The following is a 26,118-nucleotide window of genomic DNA, read 5'->3' as shown; positions in this document are numbered from 1 at the left end:
ATGGTCAATCTTCCAATGATATGTCTACAAATACGTCACAATGCTGCAGACACCTTGGGGAAACGACAGAAAGTGTAGGCTCATTCCTGGCGCATTCACAGCCATAAGGAGACATTGGGACACAGCGCATTCAAAATCAGGGTCACTTCCTGTTTGAAATTTCATATTGGTTTCGCCTGTAGCATTAGTTCTGTGGCACTCACAGACAATATCTTTGCAGTTTTGGAAACGTCAGGGTGTTTTCTTTCCAAAGCTGTCAATTATATGCATAGTCGAGCATCTTTTCATGACAAAATATCTTGTTTAAAAAGGGAACGTTTTTTTATCCAAAAATTAAAAGAGCGCCCCCTATATCGAAGAAGTTAAAATCAATAAAGTATATTTTTTTTAAACCTGCATTTTTTGTTAAAAGAAATTCATGTTAGCAGGCAATATTAACTAGGGAAATTCTCTTGCGTTCAGTGCAAGCAGAGTCATCGTATATGCAGCAGTTTGTGCCTCCTGGCTCGTTGCGAACTGTGTGAAGATTTCTTCCTAACAAAGACCGTAATTAATTTGCCAGAAGTTTACATAGTTATGACATAACATTGAAGTTGTGTAATGTAACAGCAATATTTAGACTTAGTGTTGCCACCCGTTCGATAAAATACAGAACGGTTCTGTATTTCACTGAATGAATAAACGTTTTGTTTTCGAAATGATAGTTTCCGGATTTGACCATATTAATGACCAAAGGCTGGTATTTTTTTGTGTTTATTATAATTAAGTCTATGATTTGATATGTGATAGAGCAGTCTGACTGAGCGGTGGTAGGCAGCAGCAGCCTCGTAAGCATTCATTCAAACAGCACTTTCCTGCGTTTGCCAGCAGCTCTTAGCAATGCTTGAAGCACAGCCCTGTTTATGACTTCAAGCCTATCAACTCTCAAGATTAGGCTGGCAATACTAAAGTGCCTGTAAGAACATCCAATAGTCAAAGGTATATGAAATACAAATGGTATAGAGAGAAATAGTCGACTGGTCATAATTCCTATAATAACTACAACCTAAAAACTTCTTAACTGGGAATATTGAAGAGGAACCACCAGCTTTCATATGTTTTCGTGTTCTGAGCAAAGAACTTAACCATTAGCTTTTTTGCATGGCACATCTTGCAGTTTTACTTTCTTCTCCAACACCGAGTTTTTGCATTATTTCAACCAAATTGAACATGTTTCAGTTTTATTTGAGACTAAATTGATTTTATTTATGTATTATATTAAGTTAAAATAAAAGTGTTCATTGTTCATTCAGTATTGTTGTAATTGTCATTATTACAAATGAATAATACCTCGGGAATACCGAGGTAGCTTTTTTTGTCACCGGCGCCCAGGTGGATGCTGTTGGCAGCGCCACGTGAGCATACCTGGGCTTGGCAAGTTGGCGGAGCACGGTGTGCCAACTATTACCACCACCTACATGGGCATGGACTTTCCACCCACTTGGCAGTGCTTTCCCTCTGTGTCACCGGCAGGGGGTAAGGTGGCATGGATGGTACAGTGGTTAGAACCACGGGCACGGAGATCGCGCAGGCACTACCCAGGGGCAAGTGACAGTTCATAACAACAGTAACAACTCCAGAGCAGAACAACATTAGAACACCTGAAAGGTGTTTGGAGTGGACCATGACATATCAAAAGGTCAAATGTCAGTGAATCCCCTCAGCCAATAGGATTTGAACTCTGATTCCATGATTGGCTGTAGTGTTAGATCACTGTATCTTTAAAACACCACCCTTCCATTCAGTTGTCTCTCATTGCTGTAGCTTGTCATCAAAGAAGTAAGTGTCGTAGCTTGGGTGAGTCACGCTCATTTAATAGAAGTCAAATCCATCATTATATTACATTCTCGCAGTCAGAGACAAGACCTATCCATTCTTTGGAGATGTAGAGGGGGGGAGTTTATTGGAACATGAGGTTATTCATGCATGGGTCCAATTACTCCGGTTCCAACACCCCCGTGTCCTGAGTGAGCTGACCCTGTGCCTGTGTCACTGGGCTCTGTGCATGCTGCACCAGGACCGAACAAGAGACATATTGAGGGGACTCTGTGTGTGTATGCATTTGTAATTTGTATGTGTGTGCATTTGTGAGATTGCGCATGTCGGCATGCGCGTGTGTATGTGCGTGCCTGTGTGTGATTATTGGGGGTTACATCACAGTGTGACCGGACGCATGACTGCTCTCGCCGGGGACCGGGACATTAAACAAAGCCTTACTGTGAGGAGAAGAGCTCTCTACAGACAGAACATAGAGCAGGGATCATCGACTAGATTCTGCCACAGACCTATTTTTTTTCTTGAGCGGATGGTCAGGGGGCCGGGACATAATTATAAATCATTTGTAGACTGCAATTTAACTTCTTAACTTAACAAGAAGGCCAAACGGATATAATATTTGACTAAAACATAATCCTTTCAAACATTGCTTACATTTGTATATGATCACATGTACAGTGCACACCCAATTTTTCAGTTTTTGATTTGTTAAAAAAGTTTGAAATATCCAATAAATGTCGTTCCACTTCATGATTGTGTCCCACTTGTTGTTGATTCTTCACAAAAAAATACAGTTTTGTATCTTTATGTTTGAAGCCTGAAATGTGGCAAAAGGTCGCAAAGTTCAAGGGGGCCGAATACTTTCGCAAGGCACTGTATCTCTCTATTATGTGTGAGAATACTTGGAAACAGATTTCCAAAATTACAATCTCTTGGAGTTGATTTGTTGGTGTTTTTACGGTCTATGTCCAACAATATCAAAAGTAATAAAAAAAAACACTAGTTGTTCGCTCAGAAAACTTGGGGGGGGGGGATAAAATTGTTCCGCGGGCCGCCAGTTAGGAACCCTGACATAGAGCCCAGAAATAATCAACTTGAAATAACCAAGAAAACATAATTACATGAATATGCAGCATGGAAATATTCCCCATAAATATTACATCCTCAATCAATCAAATGTATTTATAACACCCTTATACATTAACCGGGGTCACAAAGTGCTATACAGAAACCCAGCCTAAAGCCCCAAACAGCAAGCAATGCAGATGTAGAAGCACGGTGGCTAGGAAAAACTCCCTAGAAAGGCCAAAACCTAGGAAGAAACCTAGAGAGGAACCAGGCTCTGAGGGGTGGCCAGTCCTCTTCTGGCTGTGCTGGGTGTTATACCAGCTCATGGCCAAGATGTTCAAACGTTCATAAATGACCAACAGGGTCAGATAATAATAATCACAGTGGTTGTAGAGGGTGCAACAGGTCAGCACCTTGGGAGTAATTGTCAGTTGGCTTTTCATAGCTGATCATTCAGAGTCATGAACAGTGATTCATTCTCTGGAATGACAATCACAGTCTCTCTGATTGTCTGATATGGCTGAATATGAAGGATACTGTCATGTTATTGGATGAAAGTATCCGCTTAGATGTGTGTCATAGGTCACTGGGCCAGGAGTTTTGTCAGGGCCTGACCAGGAAAAACTTTGAAGGGCGGGCTTTAGCCTAGTACAATTGCCATTTAATAGGCTAATGTCACTCTCACCGATGATTGGCAGGCCATTCATTTCACGGTTAGTTGACGATTACATTGTTGACACTGATTTTTGAGTGACAAGTTGTTGTGGTTAGTCTCTCTGGACTCTCTCCATGATACAGTATTAGCGGTGTTTGTGTGTGTGTGCAAGACGGCTAACGCCACCAACTGACAGTGTGTGTGTGTGTGTGTCTGTGATTGACACTCTGCCTTTACTCAGAGTGGAACTGTGTTTTTCGAACGAAGCTAGGGTGTGTTCCCCAGTTGACCCGAGACTCACTCACACACACACACAATCACACACACACTCACACACACACACAATCACACACACACACACACACACACACACACACACACACACACACACACACACACACACACACACACACACACACACAGGTGCATGTCACACACACATACATGCAAACACAAACACACCCTAACTTTCCTTCTCACACACACCCTCAGCCTTCTTATATGTTTGTCTACTGACCTAAATACCTTACCACCGGTGCTGAGTTTTTTTTCTCAATATTTCCACAACATCCCATTCCCTCCATTCTTTCCTCCTCTCTTTTCATTTCCTCCATCCTCCCATCCCTTTCCCCAGGTGTCTGATTCCATAACTTTATATCTCTTGCTCTCTCTTTCTCAGCCTCCCTCTTTCTTTCTCTCGTCCACCCTCTATGTCTGTGAAAGCCCCGTAGGATAAAAAGGAAAATACCAAGCTGGAAACACACTGATGAGCGGGAGGGAGAGGAGAAAAAAAGAGAGAGACAGACTTAGTGAAAGTGAGAAAGACACAGAGGGAACATGAGAGAGACAGGGACAGAGTGTAAGGCGGAGTGGGAGGCAGAGCGAGTTGGGGACAACAAGTTCAAGTAAACAAAAGAGAGTGAAAGGGAGAGAGAAAGAGAGACAGGGACAAGCTAGTAAGTAAGAAACAGGAAAACCAGCACATCTATGGTGAACATGTTGGTTTCTACAATGTCCCTCCCGATTGGCTAGTTCATCTGATAGTGACAACAAGGAGTTGAAAACATGTCATGTCTATTCTCTCCATCTGCACACACATCAGGGGTCAAAATCTTAACAATGACCAACACAACACATTTAGTGAAATGGAATCGGACTGGACTGTATTTGACTTTGTTTTTATTTCTCCTTTAGTAAGTAGGGGACTTTCTCTTTTAAGAGTTTCTGTCTAAAGCAAGAGTGTGTCCGAAATGGCACCCTTTTCCCTACATAGTGCATTACTTTTGACCAGAGCCCTAAGATGTTCAGTATATAGGGTAAATAGGGTACCACACTACTAGGGCTACGTCCGAAATGGCTCTAATGGCCCTATAGACCCGGGTCAAAAATAGTGCACTTATGTAGGGAATTGGGTGCCATTTCGGACACAGCCAGAGTTTGTGTCTAGAGTATGTGTATGAGGCGTTCCCCCTGTTGGTCATGTGTTGGAGAGCCCAGAACAGAACATAGACGGGTTTGTTCCTAAAGTGCTCCATCTGAGACAAGTAAATACACACCCCAGAGAGTCTCTCACAAAGGGCACAACGGGCCTGTCAACACCACTTATCAAGGGATTCATCCTGTCCCCAGGATGTGTGTGGGAGGAGGGGTTGGTGGGTGGAGTGGAGAGGAGTGTGTTTGTGTGTGTGTGTGTGTGTGTGTGTGTGTGCCCTTATCTCATTCATACATGACACGTGCACTTTTACAGTTAATAATGTACACACTGTATGTATACTGTGAGAGTGTGTGTGTTTATGTGTGTGCATGCCTATGTGTGTCTGTGTGTACATGCATACTTGTGTCTCCATGTGTGTGTCCGTGTGCGTGCATGTGTGTCTGTGTTTCGGAGAACGAGACAGTCGATGGCATAGGGACACAGTGTTTGATTGACTGATTGATTCCTCTACACAGCAGAGTAGCTTCAAGCCCTCTGGGCATCATCTGTGTAGATCTGTGTGGGAGCTGGAACACTGGGAAATACACAGTGCCCTATGAGAGAGAGAGAGAGAGAGAAAGAGAGATATTGATTGATTGATTGGTTGAAGAAAGAGCAGAAATATAGTGAATCAACAATTATGGGCCAAATAAGGTCTATTGACTTCTGATCTCCTCTCACTTCTCATCTGTAATCTTTCCAGCTTGTCCTTGCATTGTCTGTGTTTTGGTGTGTGTGTGTGAGTCCTGTAGTATATATGTGTACCCTAACTTTACACTAACTTAAAATCAACATTTAACATAACACATACATTCAATCTCAGGTGATGGACAAAGTAAAGCCATAAAGCAATGTGCAGGCAGGTATTTTTATGTAATATCACACTTTCCACTTGCTTGTGCCCCCTGTATAGGACCTGTGTGGGCACCACTCGTGTGACACACTGGGCATGGCCGACGTTGGCACCATCTGCTCACCAGAGAGAAGCTGTGCCGTCATAGAGGACGACGGACTCCATGCCGCCTTCACCGTGGCACACGAGATAGGTGGGCACCGCTCACACACCTGCATACAAACATACACACACACACTCAATTACCTGCCAATACATACATACACACTCACATTCCCACACATTTGTTTAAGTACGTAAGCACATGCAAACACACATCCAAACTCTATTGCTATCACTGTCACCAGGGGTCACTTCATAGTCCCCAAATCCAGAACAGACTCTGGAAAACACAATACTACATAGACCCATGACTACATGGAACTCTATTCCACACTAAGTAACTCAAGCGAGCAGTAAAATCTGATGAAAAAAACAGATACAACTACAGGTTATGGAATGAAGCGGACTGTGAAGAGACATAAACACAGGCACACACATGCATACGCAGACACGCGCTAACACACGTACGTTGTAATGTTGTAATATTGTTGTATTGTGGTATTATGCATTTTGTATTGTAAATATGTAATGGTAGAGTAGTGGTGTAATAATGTGTTGTATATGTTGTACTGTTTTATTTATTTTTTGTGATGTAGTTGCCTTAATCATGTTTGGACTCCAGGAAGAGTATGGGGATTCTTAGTAAATACAAATACACACTCTCAAGAACACAATGCTCACTGTGTAACAAACACCCCCCCAAAATGATTTGATTTCTGTCTGCCTGCCTGTCCGTCTCTCTGTCTGTGAACCAAAGGCCACTTGCTGGGCCTGTCCCACGACGACTCCAAGTTCTGCGAAGAGCGTTTCGGCGCCAGCGCGGACAAGCGTCTCATGTCGTCCATCCTGACCTCCATCGACGCCTCCAAACCCTGGAGCCGCTGCACCTCAGCTACCATCACTGACTTCTTTGACGATGGCAACGGTAAGACATGAAGAGGGAGATGAGTAAAGGAGAGCAGGGAAGAATGGCAGGATAGGATAGAGGGGATGAGAAGAGGAGAGAGGAGAGGAGAGGAGAGGAGAGAATGAAATCCAGAAGTATTTTGGCACTCCAGGCCTAGAGTTGACTATCCCTGAACTAATGGTTAGAGAGTTAACCAAGTCTTTATTGTAAATGTCAGGAGAATGACTTACTTGGTTAAACAATGGACTCACCTACTGTACATAGTTAATGTGCTGTTGTCTTTGCCAAATGTAATCCAATGTCCCTTCACAACTAACGAGTGGCAGAGTAGAATTATCAAAGGTTTGACAAACCAGACAGACAAACAGCCTTTGGCATTGGACACCATGTCTACCTCTCTCCCCCTCTACAGCCGACTGTCTCCTGGACTCTCCTCGCCAGCCCATGCTCGGCTCAGAGGAGCTGCCCGGCCAGAGCTACGACGGCGTGCGCCAGTGCCGCCTGGCGTTTGGGCCTGAGTACACGGTCTGCCCGGGCATGGACGTGTGCGCCCGCCTGTGGTGTGCAGTGATACGCCAGGGCCAGATGGTGTGCCTGACCAAGAAGCTGCCCGCCGTGGAGGGTACGCCGTGTGGCAAGGGTCGCATCTGCCTCCAGGGCAAGTGCGTGGACAAGACCCGCAAGAGACACTACTCGGTAAGGACAGGGCGGAGGGCGAGAGGGCGGGAGGGGAGGAGAGGGAATGGGAAGCAACAACGCATTAGGCTGACAGCATAGACAGAGTGGAAGGTAGTGAAAGAGAGGAGTGCTACTTTATTATGATGTATTATTCTATAGAGAGGGAAGGAGGGGATGGGAAGGAGAGGAAGAGTGTTGAGAGAGGGAACGGGAGGCAACAACGCATTAGGCTGACAGCATAGACAGAGTGGAAGGTAGTGAAAGAGCGGAGTGCTACTTTATTATGATGTATTATTCTATAGAGAGGGAAGGAGGGAGGGAGGAAAGGAGGGGATGGGAAGGAGAGGAAGAGTGTTGAGAGAGGGAACGGGAGGCAACAACGCATTAGGCTGACAGCATAGACAGAGTGGAAGGTAGTGAAAGAGAGGAGTGCTACTTTATTATGATGTATTATTCTATAGAGAAGGAGGGAGGGAGGAAAGGAGGGGATGGGAAGGAGAGGAAGAGTGTTGAGAGAGGGAACGGGAGGCAACAACGCATTAGGCTGACAGCATAGACAGAGTGGAAGGTAGTGAAAGAGAGGAGTGCTACTTTATTATGATGTATTATTCTATAGAGAGGGAAGGAGGGGATGGGAAGGAGAGGAAGAGTGTTGAGAGAGGGAACGGGAGGCAACAACGCATTAGGCTGACAGCATAGACAGAGTGGAAGGTAGTGAAAGAGAGGAGTGCTACTTTATTATGATGTATTATTCTATAGAGAGGGAAGGAGGGGATGGGAAGGAGAGGAAGAGTGTTGAGAGGGAACGGGAGGCAACAACGCATTAGGCTGACAGCATAGACAGAGTGGAAGGTAGTGAAAGAGAGGAGTGCTACTTTATTATGATGTATTATTCTATAGAGAGGGAAGGAGGGGATGGGAAGGAGAGGAAGGTGTTGAGAGGGAACGGGAGGCAACAACGCATTAGGCTGACAGCATAGACAGAGTGGAAGGTAGTGAAAGAGAGGAGTGCTACTTTATTATGATGTATTATTCTATAGAGAGGGAAGGAGGGAGGGAGGAAAGGAGGGGATGGGAAGGAGAGGAAGAGTGTTGAGAGGGAACGGGAGGCAACAACGCATTAGGCTGACAGCATAGACAGAGTGGAAGGTAGTGAAAGAGAGGAGTGCTACTTTATTATGATGTATTATTCTATAGAGAGGGAAGGAGGGAGGGAGGAAAGGAGGGGATGGGAAGGAGAGGAAGAGTGTTGAGAGAGGGAACGGGAGGCAACAATGCAAAAATTATAAATAAAATGTATTGTCACAAACACCAGATAGGTGCAGTGAAATGTGTTGTTTTACAGGATCGGCCATAGTAGTATGGCACCCCTGGAGCACATTAGGGTTAAGTACCTTGCTCAAGGGCACATCAACAGATTTTCACCTTGTCGGCTCGGTATTCCAACCAGCGACCTTTCGATTACTCACCCAAACGCTATAACCTCTAGGCTACCTCCTGCCCAATAGGGTGACAACATCTCAAATTATACTACTTGGTTCTGCCCCTGAACAGGCAGTTAACCCACTGTTCCCAGGCCGTCATTGAAAATAAGAATTTGTTCTTAACTGACTTGCCTGGTTAAATAAAGGTAAAATAAAAAATAAAAATAAAAATGGTGGGAGAGAGGGAGGAGTGTAGAGTGTGGAGTAGGGTGAGAGTGCCAACAATAGCATTGAGAGACGCTTTAAAACAAGGAGAGGAGGAATGAGGGAGGAAGCATAGAGAGAGGGACAGAGAGAATGAGAGGCAGGGATGGAGTTAGGTGAAAGTGTGGACAAGTGCCACAGGAAATATAAACTGAGTGTACAAAACATTAAGGACACCTGCTCTTTCAATGACATTGATTGACCAGGTGAAAGCTTTGATCCCTTATTGATGTCACTTGTTAAATCGACTTCAGTCAGTGTAGATGAAGGGGAGGAGACGGGTTAAAGAAGTATTTTCTAAGCCTTGAGACAGTTGAGACGTGGATTGTGTACATGTGTCATTCAGAGCGTGAATGGGCAAGACAAAAGATTTAAGTGCCTTTGAACGGGGTATGTTAGTAGGGGCCAGGTGTAGGGATGTGGCAGTCATGAAATTTTGTCAGCCGGTGATTCTCAAGCAAATAACTGCCCGTCTCACGGTAATCGACCCTAACCCTAATTACCATAAACACATTCTGCATCTCCTAGCTTCCACGCATAGCCTACAAGCCACTGATGCAGACCTTTGGAACATCTACATTTTAAGTCTAATAAATCCATGTAATATAGGCTTCACCATCACAGTAAATCCATTATTTATTTTAGACAGGTCTAAGGAAACATGATTTGAAGAAAATGTAGTCAATATCCGAAGAACAGAATAGCACACTCTGAGTTGTCCTTATGTTCGGCCCTGATCTGGCTATGCCATATGGCTGTGGGCTACGCTAGTTCATTTAGTAGACAAGATTTGCTTAGAATTCCGTGGCAGTATTTTATATTATTGTATAGTATGAAGAATAGAATTGAAAATAACTGAATATAGTAGAAAGAATATTCTGCGCCTAATCTGTGTTGAGCTGTTAACAAAGAAACCGGTACTCCTATATGCTTAATTTAGAGCTATTTATGTAACTTTAGTTGTGATACCAATGTTGGGCTACATGTTTTGATTTTTAATACATTCTAAGGCTTCATGATGTGACTTTAATGATGGTTTGAAAAAAGTTGCATGAAAGGCATGAGCGCTGCTTTGTTTTTTAGAGCAGGCTGTACACACTTCATCAGTCTCTCATTCACAATTTGACAAGCACTTGATAGTGCCTCGAATTTCCCAGCTCCATCCCTTTTGTGTGGCCGTAATGCCCCCTAAAAAAGTTAATGCCAGTGGCCATTGTGCCCTTGGGATGAATATAATAATTATAATTCCCTTCTCCCGGCTGTGTGACGAAGCACCTCTCCTCACATTGCTCTCCGTCATGTGATTGAGTATTTCTCACAGGCTACAAGTGAAGACAGACACATCGGGGATGCAACTGCACACGTCCTTATCCAATTCCGAGGTGCATATTGAAGATATTGGAAGAACTGTCCACATTTACTTTTCGTCAGCCAACAAGATGATTAGGCCTAACGAACAGCAAAAGCACTACCCTACGTCAATCTACTATCCCCATAGTACAAAAGTTGACCTATTCTGAGAAAGAAAAAAACATATTCCAAACATAGTCTGGGACAATAAAAAAACTGTTTTAAGCAATGAGCCTGACACAACATATCAGAACGTTTAGCTTGAAATGTTGATAGGCTATTAGGCTATTTCTTCACATTATAAGCTCAGCAATGTGCACACGGCAGTATGAGTATGAACGTTCCATTAGCTGGAAATCAGCATTCTCAATAGTGACCGCAAGTGCGGTTATGCATGTACTGCTTTTATCATAAAGGTGCATTTTTATGGTGAAAAAGTCATTCCCCAAACTTGAAATTCACGCTCTGAGTATGTATGCCAGTTAGGCTGTACACCCATTGTAAAGCGGATTAATGTGCTTCATTTTAAGAAGTTATTTGGCCACTTTAATGTCTTGATACAAACCTTGTCAAAATATATTGGCCTATGGGCGAGCCTACATGAGGTGTGTGACTATGATTTTAAAAAGTCGCAAAAAAAAAAGGCAGGCACTGTTTCTTGCCTTAAGCTGGGTATCATTCACAAGTAATAATGTCTAATATTGTCACCCATCAGACTATTCTTGATTGAATCGAGTCTTTACATGTACAAGGTGTTCTTAATGTTTTGTACTCTCAGTGTAGCGGTAGAGGGAGGGTAGGAGAGAGTTGGAACGAATTAGAAGGTTCCTGTAACATTGTCATTTATTTAGGCTTTACTGTCACATACTCTCAATTAATCTAATTCCATTGAATTTGATTTGGAACAAGATTACCAGAGGAGTGACTGGGTGTGTTTTTGGCAGGTCGGAGAAGGAGGGAAAGAATGTTTCTTTTGTATGCGGGCATGCCTAAGTGTTTACTATGTCTCCCTCCTCTCAGACTGTCCTCTTAGCAGGCTGTTTCTATTGAGTCTTTTCAACTTCTGAGTCCCTGAGTTTCAGTCACTCTTATGACAAGCAGCACAGAACTCACTATACTTTAATCGTAACCACCATTCATTCTGGTTGTCTTTGTGTTGAAACATTACGTTCAAAAAATGTTCCTTCTATTAGAGTTACAGTGTAAGAGTGTCACTTCATTTTGAATTATTAAAAGACACATCCCACCTGAATCACTGTCAACAGAATATACAAAGCCTACTGTATATGCTTTGGTCATTCATATTTTGACTTGTGGCTATTGACACTAATGATATGTCAGGCTATAGTCACCTAACTAGAATATAGTTCTAGACCAACTAGACATATTCAGTGTTGTGGAGTTGTGAAATACATGTTTTGCGACTAGTAATTTAACCACATTTTACAGAAGCTTGTTTGTGTTTTCAGTAGTTAATTACTTTTTTTGCCATGTAGTGGTGTCGCTAATCACTGGAAACATACACTACTTAAAAAATATATATATGGTTGTTGGAAAGAATTCCCTTTCTTTTTCAGCAGCAGACCTGCCTAATTCTCACTTGATACATCATTTTTGTGTTTAATAGGCAAAATTACACATTCTGTCAACGTCTGACTCCAGTGATCTGTTCTTGCAATTTCAGATTTAGTAACTTTAGATAAGTAAATTATATTTTTCTTAAGGGTAGATTTAGTGTAGGTTAACTTCTTCCCGTGTGCAGTATTTGGTAGCTTGGTAAACTATATATTCAGAGTAGATTCCCAAACACGGTCTATATTGTATATCTAGACCAACTTGCTAGATATCTAACTAGAATATACAGTAGATCTATCTAGACCAATGATCTATTTCAAAGTAATCACAAACATAATGTTCAATGAAAATATGCATGTTTATTTTGGATGGGAAGATGAGAGGGGAGCGGATGGGATTGGAGGATAGGTGAGGAGAGCATAGGAGAGGGCAGGGCAGGAGGTTTCACACCTGCTGGAGGGTGGTCCCCCTGGGGGGCCTAAGGGTGAAGAGGAGGGGGATACAACGACCCATTGAGCGCTGCAACAAAATAAAAACAGGACATAGGGGGGTTAGGTTAATCCTAGGATCAAATATGAGGGGTTACAGTACATTGTTAGTTTATTGATTGTGTTGGGTTAGGGCTATAAAATGTTCTACTCCTGACCTTAATGCTACATGGCCCTGTCCCTGGATTTCATCTCTCTTTCATTCTCGACCATCCTACTCACCAGCCTCTGTCTCTCATTCACCAACGCCTCTCGCTCCTCCTTCCTCCTCTCCAACTCATTCTTCATCCACTCCTTGACTGCGATGTCCTTTTCTCTCTTCTCTAGCTCTCCGTTCTTTATGTCCAGGAGTTTGGCTTGATTTGCCAGAGTCCTCCTCTCTCCATCTCTTCAACATTGACTCCTGCCCCAGTCTATTCATTTTCATCCTCTCCCTCTCCATCCTCACTCCGTTTCCTTCCACCTCCTCTCTCTCCTTCCTCAGCCTCTCCTTCTCCTTCTCTATCTTCCTTGTCTTTCCCTCTGTCAACTCTTTCTCTTTCTCCAGCTGCACTTCAACCTCTCCACTTCCTCTCCCTTCACCTCCACCTTCACCTTCACATCCTCTTCCCAGTTCTGAACATTCTCCTTCTCCTCCCTGACAGCCATAATCTCTCTTCCATCAGCCACTTGATTTTCAGAACAATCTGCCACCTCTCTCTTCTCAGAATCTTCTCTTCTCTCCCTACAGTCTTCTCCATCTTCTCCACTTGCATCTCCCTCTTCTCCACCTCCCTCCTTGCCACCTCAACCTCTTTTCTCACCTCTGCCACCTCCTTCCTATCCTCCTCCACCTCCTTCCTCTCCTCCGGCATCTCCTTCCTCTCCTCCACCACCTCCTTTCTCTGCTCTGCTACCTCCCTCCTTTCCACCATCACCTGCTCCTACCTCTTCTCCACCTGCAGCTCCCTCTTCTCCACCTCCTTCCTCTCCACCTGCTCCTCCCTCTTCTCCATTTCCTTCCTCCCTCTTCTTAAACTCCTCCTTCATCCTCCTTAACTCCTCCTCCTTTTTCTGGTTGGGCTCCGAACTTTTCTTATCCCCCTCCATGGCTTTGAGCTGAAGGCTAGTCTGTAAGAATGATAATCCGTAAGTCAGTAAGAGAGTACATGTTAATTTTACAGCCTATTTCAGCCCAACTGTCAGTCGCTGGTCATGATGACCCACTCAGACCTGGGTTCAAAACCTATATGAAATCTTTCAAATACTTTGATCATTTCTCTATACTGCTTGGAGTGCCAGATGGGTGGGGTTTACCGTTTTTGGACTATTCTATTGGTCTACAGAGGAAAGCTCAATTGAGCACAAGGTCCTGAACCCAGGTCTGAACCCACTACAACTAACAACCCAAAAACCAATAGAATGAAGTGTAGTGTGATAGAATATAGAATTATAATTCATCATTGTAATTATATAGGTTTATAGTTGTCGTGGGATAGAATTGGAATGAATAGAACCCATAGAATGAATCATTCTAATTCTATGGGTTGATAGTTGTAGTAAGACAGAATTCAGAATTAGAATGAATAGAACCTGTAGAATGAATCATTGTTATTCTATCTAACAACTGAACCTGAGTTTAAATCTGTGCTTGATTGAGCTTGCCTGGCGAATTGGAGCCAATGGAATACTCCCAAAAGTGTGAACCCTGCCCATCTGGCTCCTCAGACACGCTTAAGCAATGCTGAAAGTATTATATATTTTCTTTGAAGATTTAGAATACTAGGCCTATTTGAACCCAGATCTACGAACAACATTATATCTTTCCATGATGAGGAACTTGTTACCATTAGTCTAATAATATCATGGATTTGTTTTTACTAACAGTTTAGAAACAGTCAAATACACAAAGTACTTTAAAATACATAAAGTAAAAAACAGAAACTTGACAGTCACTTTAGAGACCGCCAGCCTCCCCTTCATCGTCAAGACCTAAAACAATACAAAATACTATACAAACAATAATACAGTATATACAATATATAAACAATATATATATATGGTAAATGGTCATGTCATAGAGTTAAATCAGGATAGATGTATCTCTGTGATGTCATCACAGTTCTGGAATTGCAAATATCAATATTCTAGATTATATAATAATGATATCAACATCTATAGCATATACAATTATAGTAATAATACAAATGTAAAATTAAAAACACAGAACAAACAAACAAAGAAGACAAATCGTAAAAATCAAGACAGTTCAGATCAGCTTTCTCTCCCCCAATCCTAACCTTAACCATTAGTTGGGAAAATGCTAAACTGACCCAAGATCAGCATCTAGGGGCAACTTCAACCTATATCCTCAAGATGTTGTAGGCTAGCATGTGAGCTAGCATAGCACAATGCAACAGTCTGACTTTGCCTTGATGTACTGGGTCGCCTTTGAACATTACTTTCATTTCTATCACCCCACAACCCTCTCAATGTATTCAACTTGCACAGACCATCAAATGGATCACACACACACACACACACACACACACACACACACACACACACACACACACACACACACACATAAACACATGCATCACACATGCACAGACAAATGCATAACACACACAAAGACACACATTTTACACTTTTAATGTGCTCACTAGGCAACTTTAACAGTACTCGCTTATCTCTCTCCTCCTCTGATCTCTCTCCTCTCTTTCTCTCCCTATCTCTCTCTCTCAATCTCTTTCCTATCACCTCCATCTCTCATATCTCCTCTTTCTCTTTCATCTTCCCGCTCTCCTGTCCTCATTTTCCTCTCCAAGGCATCTAACCATGGTAGTTGGAGTTCGTGGGGTCCTTGGGGGGCATGTTCGAGGACGTGTGGTGGAGGGGTGCAGTTTGCCCAGCGTCTTTGTAACAACCCGCCACCCCGAAACAATGGGCGCTACTGCACCGGCAAGAGAGCCATCTACAGGTCCTGCAGTGCCACCCCGTGCCCCTCGCCCAGTGAGTGTAGCACTGCAGATTGACTAGCTGACATGTGTGATCACATAGTGGTATAGACACGCATAAGCACACACAAGTATACATTTGCTCAGGCAAATACACAGGCTTACAATAGATCAATGAATGGTAAATATTTTTACTCTCTCTTTCACACACACACACACACACACACACACACACACACACACACACACACACAGTCTGAAACTCTAATGTTCCCACTCTAACGTGTGGTGGAACCTTCCTCCTCCAGGTAAGAGTTTCCGCCAGGAGCAGTGTGAGGTGCGGAACGGCCCCCAGACAGACCCTAAGGGGATGAAGACCTTTGTGGAGTGGGTACCCAAGTTCGCAGGAGTGCTCCCCAAAGATGTGTGCAAGCTGACATGCCGGGCTAAGGGCACAGGCTACTATGTGGTGTTCTCACAGAGGGTGAGTGAATAAGAGAAGGGCACTGGGGAGTGAAAGATTGTGAGTGAGGGTACAGTACTTTGGAGTGCTGTCTTCCACTAGTCCACTACCTATGTTAGCAAGACTTGTAGTGTCCGTTCTGCTCGTATGATAATGATGATGATGATGATGCAGTGCCTTCAGAAAGAATTCCCGCCCCTTGACTTTTCCCACATTTGTTGTGTTACAAAGTGGGATTGAAATTGACTTAATTGTCATTTTGGGTCAACAATCTACACAAAATGTCAAAGTGGAAGAAAATTTTGAACATGTATAAAATATAACAATAAAAAACACTAATATATCTTGATTAGATAAGTATTCACCACCTTGAGACAAAACATGTTAGAAACACCTTTGGCAGCAATTACAGCTGAGGCTTTTTGGGTAATTCTGTAAGGGCTTCGCACACCTGAATTGGACAATATTTACCAATTTTTCTTATTCTTCAAGCTCTGTCAAAAGGTAACTAGGCCACACAGGAACATTCAATGTCGCCTTGGAAAGCAACTCCAGTGTAGATTTGGCCTTGTGTTTTAGGTTATTGTCCTGCTCAATTGTGAATTTGTCTCCTAGTGTCTGTTGGAAAGAAGACTGAACCATGTTTTCCTCTAGGATTTCGCCTGTGCTTAGCTGTATTCCATTTCTTTTTATCCTAAAAAACTCCCTGGTCCTTGCCGATGACAAGCACACCCATAACATAATGCAGCCACCACCATGATTGAAAATATGAAGAATGGTACTAAGTGAAGGGTTGTGTTGGTTTACCCCATACATAATGCTTTGTATTCAGGACAAAAAGTAAAGCCACATTTTTTGCAGTATTACTTAAGTGCCTTGTTGCAAACAGGATGCATGTTTTGGAATATGTTTTATTCAGTACATGCTTGGTGTACAGGCATGGTGAAATCCTTCCTCTCCGGCAACTGAATTGGAAAGGTCGCCTGTATCTTTGTAGTGACTGGGTGTATTGATACACCATCCAAAGTGTAATTAATAACTTCACCATGCTCAAAAGGCTATTCCACATCTGCTTTTCTTTTGCACATATATCAATCGGTGCCCTTCTTTTGCTTGAAATGTATTACTCGATTGAGGGACCTTAACAGATAATTGTATGTGTGGGGTACAGTGATGGGGTAGTCATTCAAAAGTCATGTTAACCACTATTATTGAACACAGAATGAGTCCATGCAACTTATGTGTTTTAAGCAATTTTTTACTCCTGAACTTATTTTGGCTTGCCATAACAAAGTGGTTGAATATTTCTTGACTCAAGACATTTCAGCTTTTAATAATTATTTTAATTTCAAAAATGTTCTACAAACAAAATTCCACTTTGACATTATGGGGTATTGTGTGTGATCAGGCTGTAACACAACAACAAAAAATGTAAAAAGTCAAGGGGTGTGAATACTTTCTGAAGGCACTGTACATGATAATATACCCATGATGATGATGATGAAGATGATAGATTTATTTTATGTACCTCTATTCATACAGAATCTCAAAGTCGCTTTAAAAATATATATTTCAGGGAGATGGTCTACCACAGATAAATAATGACGCAGTTCAGTAAAGTAGAGTTGAGTGCAGGTGGCGTCGATAGTTCATCATACAGCCAGCGAGAGAAAAATAACAGTCAGACGGTCAGGCTCTTCATCAGGCACCTCGGTCATTGAAGTTCACAGCTACTCCTCCTTTGTAGGTAGGCTAAAAAAATCTACCACCAAATCTGTAGCACCCACCTGGGTAATGCGTCTGCAGCTATAAGCGCCTGTGAGACCACCACACCTCGGCAGTAATCAGCAACAATCTCCTACGAGGCGAGCCTCTATGATGATGAAGACAACAACAACAACAACAACCACCAATATGCTAATATCTCCTTCTCCAGGTGGTGGACGGGACAGAATGTCGGCCGTACAGCAGCTCAGTGTGTGTGAAGGGCAAGTGTGTGCGTACCGGCTGTGACGGCATCATCGGCTCCAAGCTGCAGTTTGACAAGTGTGGCATCTGTGGAGGGGACAGCACCAGCTGCATCAGAGTGATAGGCAACTTCACCAAGATGAGGTATGTAAATCCGCACACACTGAAATTGAAAAAAACACTTGGTGTTTACATGTGTATTTGTCTGATGCGCAGCACCAAGAAAAGACCAAATCAAAATCAAAAATGGCCTTTACTTAATTATTCAAAATTCTAAATATTTGTTTGGAGGCAATGATTCTTGTTAATTGTGTAATTTCTCTCACCTGTAGTAAGTTGCAGGTGCATATAGGTAAAAATAGCCGTTCAAACAATTTTGAAAAATATAAACATTCCGCTCCGTTGCACTCAATTGTAAAGTGAAAGTGTGCGAGTAAAACTGTATTTTAACACATCTGTACATCTTTAGTACATTTGAAGGAATGGTCTATAGATTGGAGAGAAAGACAGCTTTCATTCGACACATTGACGCATTCTTCTTAAAGATATACATTTCTCACACTCACTCTTTCACTCCCTCTCACATCCACCCTTCTCCCTCATCTCTCTATACAGTGGCAAGAAAAAGTATGAACCCTTTGGAAATACCTGGATTTCTGTATAAATTGGTCCTAAAATTTGATCTGATCTTCATCTAGGTCACAACAATAGACAAACACAGTCGGTTTCAACTAATAACACACAAACAAATATAAGGTTTCATGTCTTTATTGAACACACTGTGTAAACATTCACAGTGCAGGGTGGGAAAAGTATGTGAACCCTTGGATTTAATAACCGATTGACCCTCCTTTGGCAGTAATAACCTCAACCAAACATTTTCTGTAGTTGCGTATCAGACCTGCATACCAGTCAGGACGAATTTTAGACCATTCCTCTTTTCAAAACTGTTCCAGTTCAGCAATATTCTTGGGATGTCTGGTGTGAACTGTTCCCTTGAGGTCATGCCACAGCATCTCAATCGGGTTGAGGCCAGGACTTTGACTGGGCCACTCCAGAAGATGTATTTTCTTCTGTTGTGTGTTCCTTCCAAACATCTCAACTGTAGTTTCATCTGTCCACAGAATATTTTGCCAGTAGCGCTGTGGAACATCCAGGTGCACATTTTGCGAACTTCAGACGTGCAGCAATGTTTTTTTTGAACTGCAGTGTCTTCATCCGTCCTCCCATGAACATCATTCTTGTTTAGTGTTTTAATGTTTCGTAGACTCGTCAACAGAGATGTTAGCATGTTCCAGAGATTTCTTTGTCTTGAGCTGACACTCAAGGATTATTCTTAACCTCATGAGGCATTCTGCGCTGTACTCTTGCAGTCATCTTTGCACGACAGCCACTCCTAGGGAGAGTAGCAACAGTGCTGAACTTACTCCATTTATAGACAATTTGACTTACCGTATGAACATCAAGGCTTTTAAAGATACTTTTGTAACCCTTTCCAGCTTTATGCAAGTCAAAAATTCTTAATCTGAGATCTTCTGAGATCTCTTTTGTTCGAGGCATGGCTCACATCAGGCAATGCTTCATGTGAATAGCAACCTCAAATGTTGTGAGTGTTTTTTATAGGGCAAGGCAGCCCTAACCAACATCTCCAATCTCGTCTCATTGATTGGACTCCAGGTTAGTTGACTCCTGACTCCAATTAGCTTTTGGAGAAGTTATTGGCCTAGGGTTTCACATATCTTTTCCAAACTACACTGTGAATGTTTAAATGATGTATACATTATAGACAAGAAAAAATGCAATAATTTGTGAGTTATTAGTTTAAGCACACTATGTTTGTCTATTGTTGTGACTCAGATGAAGATCAGATCAAATTTGATGACCAATTTATGCATAAATCCAGGTAATTCCAAAGGGTTCTCATACTTTTTCTTTTTACTGTACGTCATGAGTTTGTAATTCTAAATCACACCTTCTAATGGTGAAGATAGACATACACTATATATACACCCCTTCAAATGAGTGAATTCTGCTATTTCAACCACACCCGTTGCTGACAAGTTTATAAAATTGAGCACACAGCGATGCAATCTCCATAGACAAACATTGACAGTAGAATGGCCATACTGAAGAGTTCAGTGACTTTCAACGTGGCACCATCATAGGATGCCACCTTTCCAACGAGTCAATTTGTAAAATTCTCTCCTGTAAAACACTCTCCTGTAACTGCTTTCTCCTCTCTCTCCCTCCTGCATGCAGTAAGGGCTACACAGACGTTGTGAAGATCCCAGAGGGCTCCACCCACATCAAGGTACGCCAGCACAAGCCCAAGGATCAGCCCCGGTACACAGCCTACCTGGCCCTGCGTCGTCCCGGTGGCGACTACCTCCTCAACGGCAAGTTCATGATCTCTACCTCAGAGACAGTCATCCCCCTCAACGGCTCGGTGCTCAACTACAGTGGCTGGAGCCAGCGGGATGAGTGGCTACACAGCATGGGCCCTGGGGCCCTCAGAGAGGCCCTTACAGTTCAGATTCTGGCCACGGACTCCAAGAGGCCCCTGGATATCCGCTACAGCTTCTTCATGCCCCGTCGGGTTTTGGCTCCACCACCGCCACCTCCCCCGCACACCTCCACAACCACATCCACCACTGCTACTACAACAACCACCTCTACAAGATCAAGCAGTAGAACCACATCGGTCCCGTTTTCGGCCATGGCTCTCTCTACAGCCCCAGGGGTGTCGACGGCGGCCTCTGGGCCCCAGTGGGTGACTGGCCCCTGGATGATCTGCTCCAGGACTTGTGACACGGGCTGGCAGAGCCGCACGGTGCAGTGCAAGGACCCGCAGGCCAAGTTGGCCAAGGGTTGCCCTCTGGGCGACCGCCCCTCCGCTTTCAAACAATGCCTAGTGAAAAAGTGTTAAAAGGACCAGAAACTAGACTCCCCTGAAAGTAGGGGGTACACACAGACAGAGACACTGGTTATTGACAGTCAACCCCTCCTCTTCCTTACCCCCCAACCTACTATGCCAGGCCCTGCTTGGCATAGCTACAGACATACGACGGATACATGTGGACACTTCCGAATAGTGCAGCCGCCCAATCAACAACCACCCACTTGCCAAATCCCTCCTCTATCTGAAGGTTTTGTTTGTATTCCTCTTAATGACACATTTTGTTTGCTTTTCTGTATGTTCTTGCTACTGTGGGTTTTTCATGATTGTCCGCTTTGTCTCTTTGTCACATCAGGCAATGCTTCATGTGAATAGCAACCTCAAATGTTGTGACTGCACACCTCTGGACAATGGGCCTCCGTGCTAGTCTGTTGCGTGGTACTTTTTCTCCACTTCCCTTCGGGGTCCCCTTTTTCTTCTTGCTCCTCCCACGGCCGATCCTCCACATACGATTGGTCTATCCAACTTCCTGTTTGGATTGCGGACCAGGAAGTAGGCTGGGGGCACAAGCAAGAGCAACCAATCCTTACTGTAACCAGTCCAGAAATGGGGTTTAACCACACTGCAAACATCCCAGGTCAGAAAATGGACACACAGTGATGGAGTGAGTTGGGCCCGAGTTGTGCCCAACAGCTAGTGCTGAGCGATTAACCTAAATTGTGTTTATTATTTTGGTTTTTAAACAACTAATTGACAGACTTTGTTTCAATTATTTGAATTCCATTTAGTTATGTTTTTTTCTGTGAAGTCAATGCGTACATTGTGCAGTTTCTCTAGAAATAAATCAACTGAATCCCGAACTGTGCGATGTAGTTGTAGGGAGTTGTAGTTTCCAACAGGCCAATATTCAAAATAATTTAGTGCAGAAAACATGCTAATTAACTACAATGATCATAATCGATTGCGTGCGTACTTGTCCGGTCTGTGTCTTTCTTTTATGCCTGCTACATTAGGTTAATACAGAAGAATGTGGGATAGAAGAGGGATAGAGAGCAGTTACTTTGCGAAGTATCTCTACCTGAAAATGCATAATCTAAGTGGTTGATAGTTGGTATTCAGAAGCCTATTTTACTTTTAAGAACTACTAAAATACTGATTTTGTCAGACAGCATAGGCAGCAGCTCTATAGAAATAACTTGGAATTAAATAATGAAATCATAAAATTAAACAAATGTAATATAAACAACTGAAATATTTTATTAAAGTAATGTGAATAAATGTTGTTACAGCATTCAACCCACATACTGCATAGTGCATTTAATATATTTTTTAAATATTGATATTTTAATAATCGAACCAAAACCGAACCGACCTCAAAAAGCACTAATCGCTCAGCACTACCAACTGCCAATGCCCAGTGACACCTATAGAGTGACTCTGGGCCAAAAGACCATGGTGACCCTTCAACTCTGACCTTTGTGGAGGTTAAAGGTTGTCATTTTATGGGATTACATAAAGTGTGGGGCTAAGCTTGACATTTGTTTGTGTGTTTGTGTGTGTGTGTGTGTGTGTGTGTGTGTGTGTGTGTGTGTGTGTGTGTGTGTGTGTGTGTGTGTGTGTGTGTGTGTGTGTGTGTGTGTGTGTGTGTGTGTGTGTGTGTGTGTGTGTGTGTTGTAAACATACAAGTGTGAACATATAGTGTTTTTGTCATATTCAGTGTCCTAAACTCTTTTAATGGACTTTAACCCTCAGTTCCATTTGTATCACTATGCGGGTGCGAGAGGGTCGCTACCATTTTGTCACTGTGTTTCTTTGGCTCTACATGTTTCTGTCTGTCTGTCTGTCTGTCTGTCTGTCTGTCTGTCTGTCTGGGAATAAAGTAATGATTGCTAGTATGACAATGTGTGCACTGGATACTCGCAAATACAGCAAGAGGGAAACTATCCCAGTCATACCTGACCAAATACACTTCTACAGCTCGCTCGCTCTTTCTCTCTATCTCTCTCTCACTCGCTCACCCTCTCCATCTCGCATTCAACATATTGACACATTCTTGTTTAAGCTATCCATTTCTCACACTCAGTCTTTCACTCACTCTCACATCCACTACCATCCATTCTCCGTCATCCCTCTATCCCTCATGAGCTTGTAATGCTATACCACACACCTTTTCAAGAGTGATGATAGACATGCATTATACTGGATACATATGGGCTCTTGCCACATAGGCACAACTCCCTATTTCTCATTTCTCACACACAGGCACAGACACACATTCACATAAAGAATACACAACACCCCAAATTACTTCATTACACATTTAGATATAAACACCAATATAACATATGTACAGAATACATTTTGCACACACACATAAATATGGAAAGAAAATTAAACCACACGCAAACAAACACACACACACACACATACTGTATATGTATTACTGTTTGACACTTCCCATGGGAAAAGACCCTTTCGTTGAACGACAGAAACACAGCACTGAACTTGTAATTTATTGTTTGTACAACTGGTATGTGAAATAAAACGTGATGAATTTATTTATTATAATGGCAATGTTGTATCATATTTACTATTTAACTAAGAATATGACTGTGCAGAATAAATCATTTTTAAGAAAAGTGTATTTTCTAGTCATCTACATGAATATATGTACATTAAATGTATATTTTTAAAAGCTCTGTCTGTTTCATTCATTTATTGGACGTGTTCAGAACTTCTTAAAATTTTACTAGGAAAGACCCTTGAGGTACGAAACATCTTTTGAAAGGGCGACTTGAATGAAAGTAGCAAAGCATCCTCTCTCTCTCTCCCTCTCATTCAGCCTTTTTACATGACATACAAGAGGATAAAGCCTTGTTGCCAGGTCTTGTTAGATTATGGCCTATGGTCATGAAACCATGCATCCAGTTGTTACAGTGAAAGTTGTGCCCCATGCCAATGTGATCAAAACTACTCCTGTTAGAGCATGTGACAATACACTCGGGTCAAATGGAACGTACGGTAATCGGTCCATTCAGGAATTGATTTAAAATCCCAGTTCAATCATTAAAAAATCTCTTCAATGACAATGAATGGCATTTTTCATTTTGTGAATTGGAATGGCCGATGGAGACGGACAGCCAGACTACACCGATCTACAACAGTATAACAGCGACAGTATAACCGCTAGGAGAGAAGAACTCAAAGACCATTTCCACTCTTTGTGAAGAAGAGAGAAAACAACTGATAGATGATGAAAGTATAACCATTATAATTCACAGCATAAGTCACAGTTAAGAAAAGGAACATAAAAACCGAGTTGGCTATTGTTTAGTGTCACCCTCACCTCATGGAGTTCAGGGAAGACCATACCCTTGCTCTTCCCTTCGCATTATTCAATGGCTGTACCTCATATACCTGCATTTACTAAGGCGTTGTCTTTCACTTGTTCACTACGCGACTGATGATGATTACGATGATGATAGATCATTGTACCACAATCCCAGGTCAGATGAGAGTAGAAGTGGTGCGTGTGTGCAGTGCTGGCATGCGTGCGTGCGTTTACCCTGTTGCTATTAGGAAGACATCAAAAGGGCACAGGGACTACTGTATGAACTGCTCCATGACGAGTAGCGGCGGATGGAGTTTGATATGCAAAAGTGCAAACGTCAGATTTGACACACACACACTCTAGAATGTAGTGATATTCATTCCTTTTTATAGCCAATGGGGATGTAGTGTACTTAACCTTCACGCCCTCATATAAATGAATATGCGTGCTAAATGTTGTGTAGTAGACTCCATCTCTCCGTATGACTTGTCCACTAAGATAGCGTAATAACTGTTACTCCCTGAAGAAACTGATATGTGTACAACAATCATGGTGTATCTGCATATGCTATTATATAATAGCCCTGTCTCCCTTCACAGGGGCAATATGGGGTTCAGTGATCAGTCATTTAAAAGTTGAAAAATTGATGTAGCAATCCCAGATTGCCCCTTTAAGGGCTGATATGTTCACTATGTTCTAGTGTAATTTATTGCTCCTTTCTCGGGACTAGTAAGAGTGCTGTATAGAGTCACTGTAAGTCCCTATGTGGCCTGTCGAGTGTTTGCATTGATGGAAGTTACAGTCCCGTGGTACTGAAGTCAGAACACTGAGTTCAAATGTGATGTTGTGCTGCCATCTGCAGGCTATAGGGCTTTTGTAACCAAGAAATGATTTTCACATACACAATAATACTATATGACTACGCCTTGCAAACCCTTTTCTGTGCCTAAATGTAATACCCAATAAAAACAACAACAACAACAACAACCTATTGCCTTCACTTGTGATCCCAAAATAACATTGGACCTCAGAATAAGACATTTAGAGACAGCAGAGGTGTCATGTCTGTATATGCCATCGAGCAGACTCTTTTATCCAAAGCGACTTATAGTTACATATGTATACATTTTTTGTGTGGGTGGGCCCGGGAATTGAACCCCGAATCCTGCTGTTGCAAGTGCAATGCTCTACCAACTGAGGCATACAGGACAAGATGTCATTTGTAATACATAATTAATTCTATGATACTGGATTTGGCAATCAATGACCCTTCCACCAGGGCAGCAGGGTAGCCTAGTGGTTAGAGTGTTGGTCTAGTAACCGAAAGGTTGCAAGTTCAAAACCCCGAGCTTGTCATTCTGCCCCTGAACAGGCAGTTAACCCACTCTTCCTAGGCCATCATTGAAAAAAAGATTTTTTTCTTAACTGACTTGCCTAGTAGAATAAAGGTAAAAAATAAATGTAAAAAAGAATTGGGACTAAATGCCCTTCTATGCCACAGAAGTGTACAGTTGAGGGTGATATCATGGCCCTGTTCAGTTTGTGGCCCTTTTGGACATGATTTAGAATCCCTAATGACTCCATAACTGGGGTAATAAAGATAGAAGTTATGATCTTACATACAGCCAATTTATATTTTTGTCCCTTACATGCAATGCACACAAATAGCATGTGCCATGTATTGGATTTATGGCAGTCGTGGAGCCATAGCCATGGTCCTTTGATACTTTTTCCACGGTCCACGCCTGACATCTGTTGGAGAACTATGTCACGACAACTATTCCATCTCCCCGGCCTGTTGCGTTTAAGGTGGCCCATCACGCTTCTCCCCTCGAAACGTTAAGTTAAATTAGCATGATGTGGACTCC

General features: G+C 42.6%; 1 protein-coding gene across 1 annotated transcript in view; it reads left to right on the top strand.

Annotated features, from left to right (window-relative positions):
- The window catches only part of LOC135543622 (A disintegrin and metalloproteinase with thrombospondin motifs 5-like), a 31,280-nt gene extending 7,719 nt beyond the window's left edge, over positions 1-23,561 (top strand). Inside the window, exons 2-8 of the mRNA XM_064971044.1 lie at positions 5,926-6,058; positions 6,725-6,892; positions 7,287-7,570; positions 15,464-15,647; positions 15,901-16,076; positions 17,992-18,167; positions 20,283-23,561. Of these exons, the coding sequence (XP_064827116.1) occupies positions 5,926-6,058; positions 6,725-6,892; positions 7,287-7,570; positions 15,464-15,647; positions 15,901-16,076; positions 17,992-18,167; positions 20,283-20,949 (1,788 nt within the window). The 3' untranslated portion in view covers positions 20,950-23,561. The remainder of the gene's footprint in view (positions 1-5,925; positions 6,059-6,724; positions 6,893-7,286; positions 7,571-15,463; positions 15,648-15,900; positions 16,077-17,991; positions 18,168-20,282) is intronic.
- The last annotated feature ends 2,557 nt before the right edge of the window (positions 23,562-26,118 follow it).

Source organism: Oncorhynchus masou, chromosome 7 (genome assembly GCF_036934945.1).
Source record: "Oncorhynchus masou masou isolate Uvic2021 chromosome 7, UVic_Omas_1.1, whole genome shotgun sequence".
NCBI classification, from domain to species: Eukaryota; Metazoa; Chordata; class Actinopteri; order Salmoniformes; family Salmonidae; genus Oncorhynchus; species Oncorhynchus masou.
The sequence above is the reverse complement of the archived record's forward strand: the minus strand, read 5'-3'. Positions and strand labels throughout refer to the sequence as shown.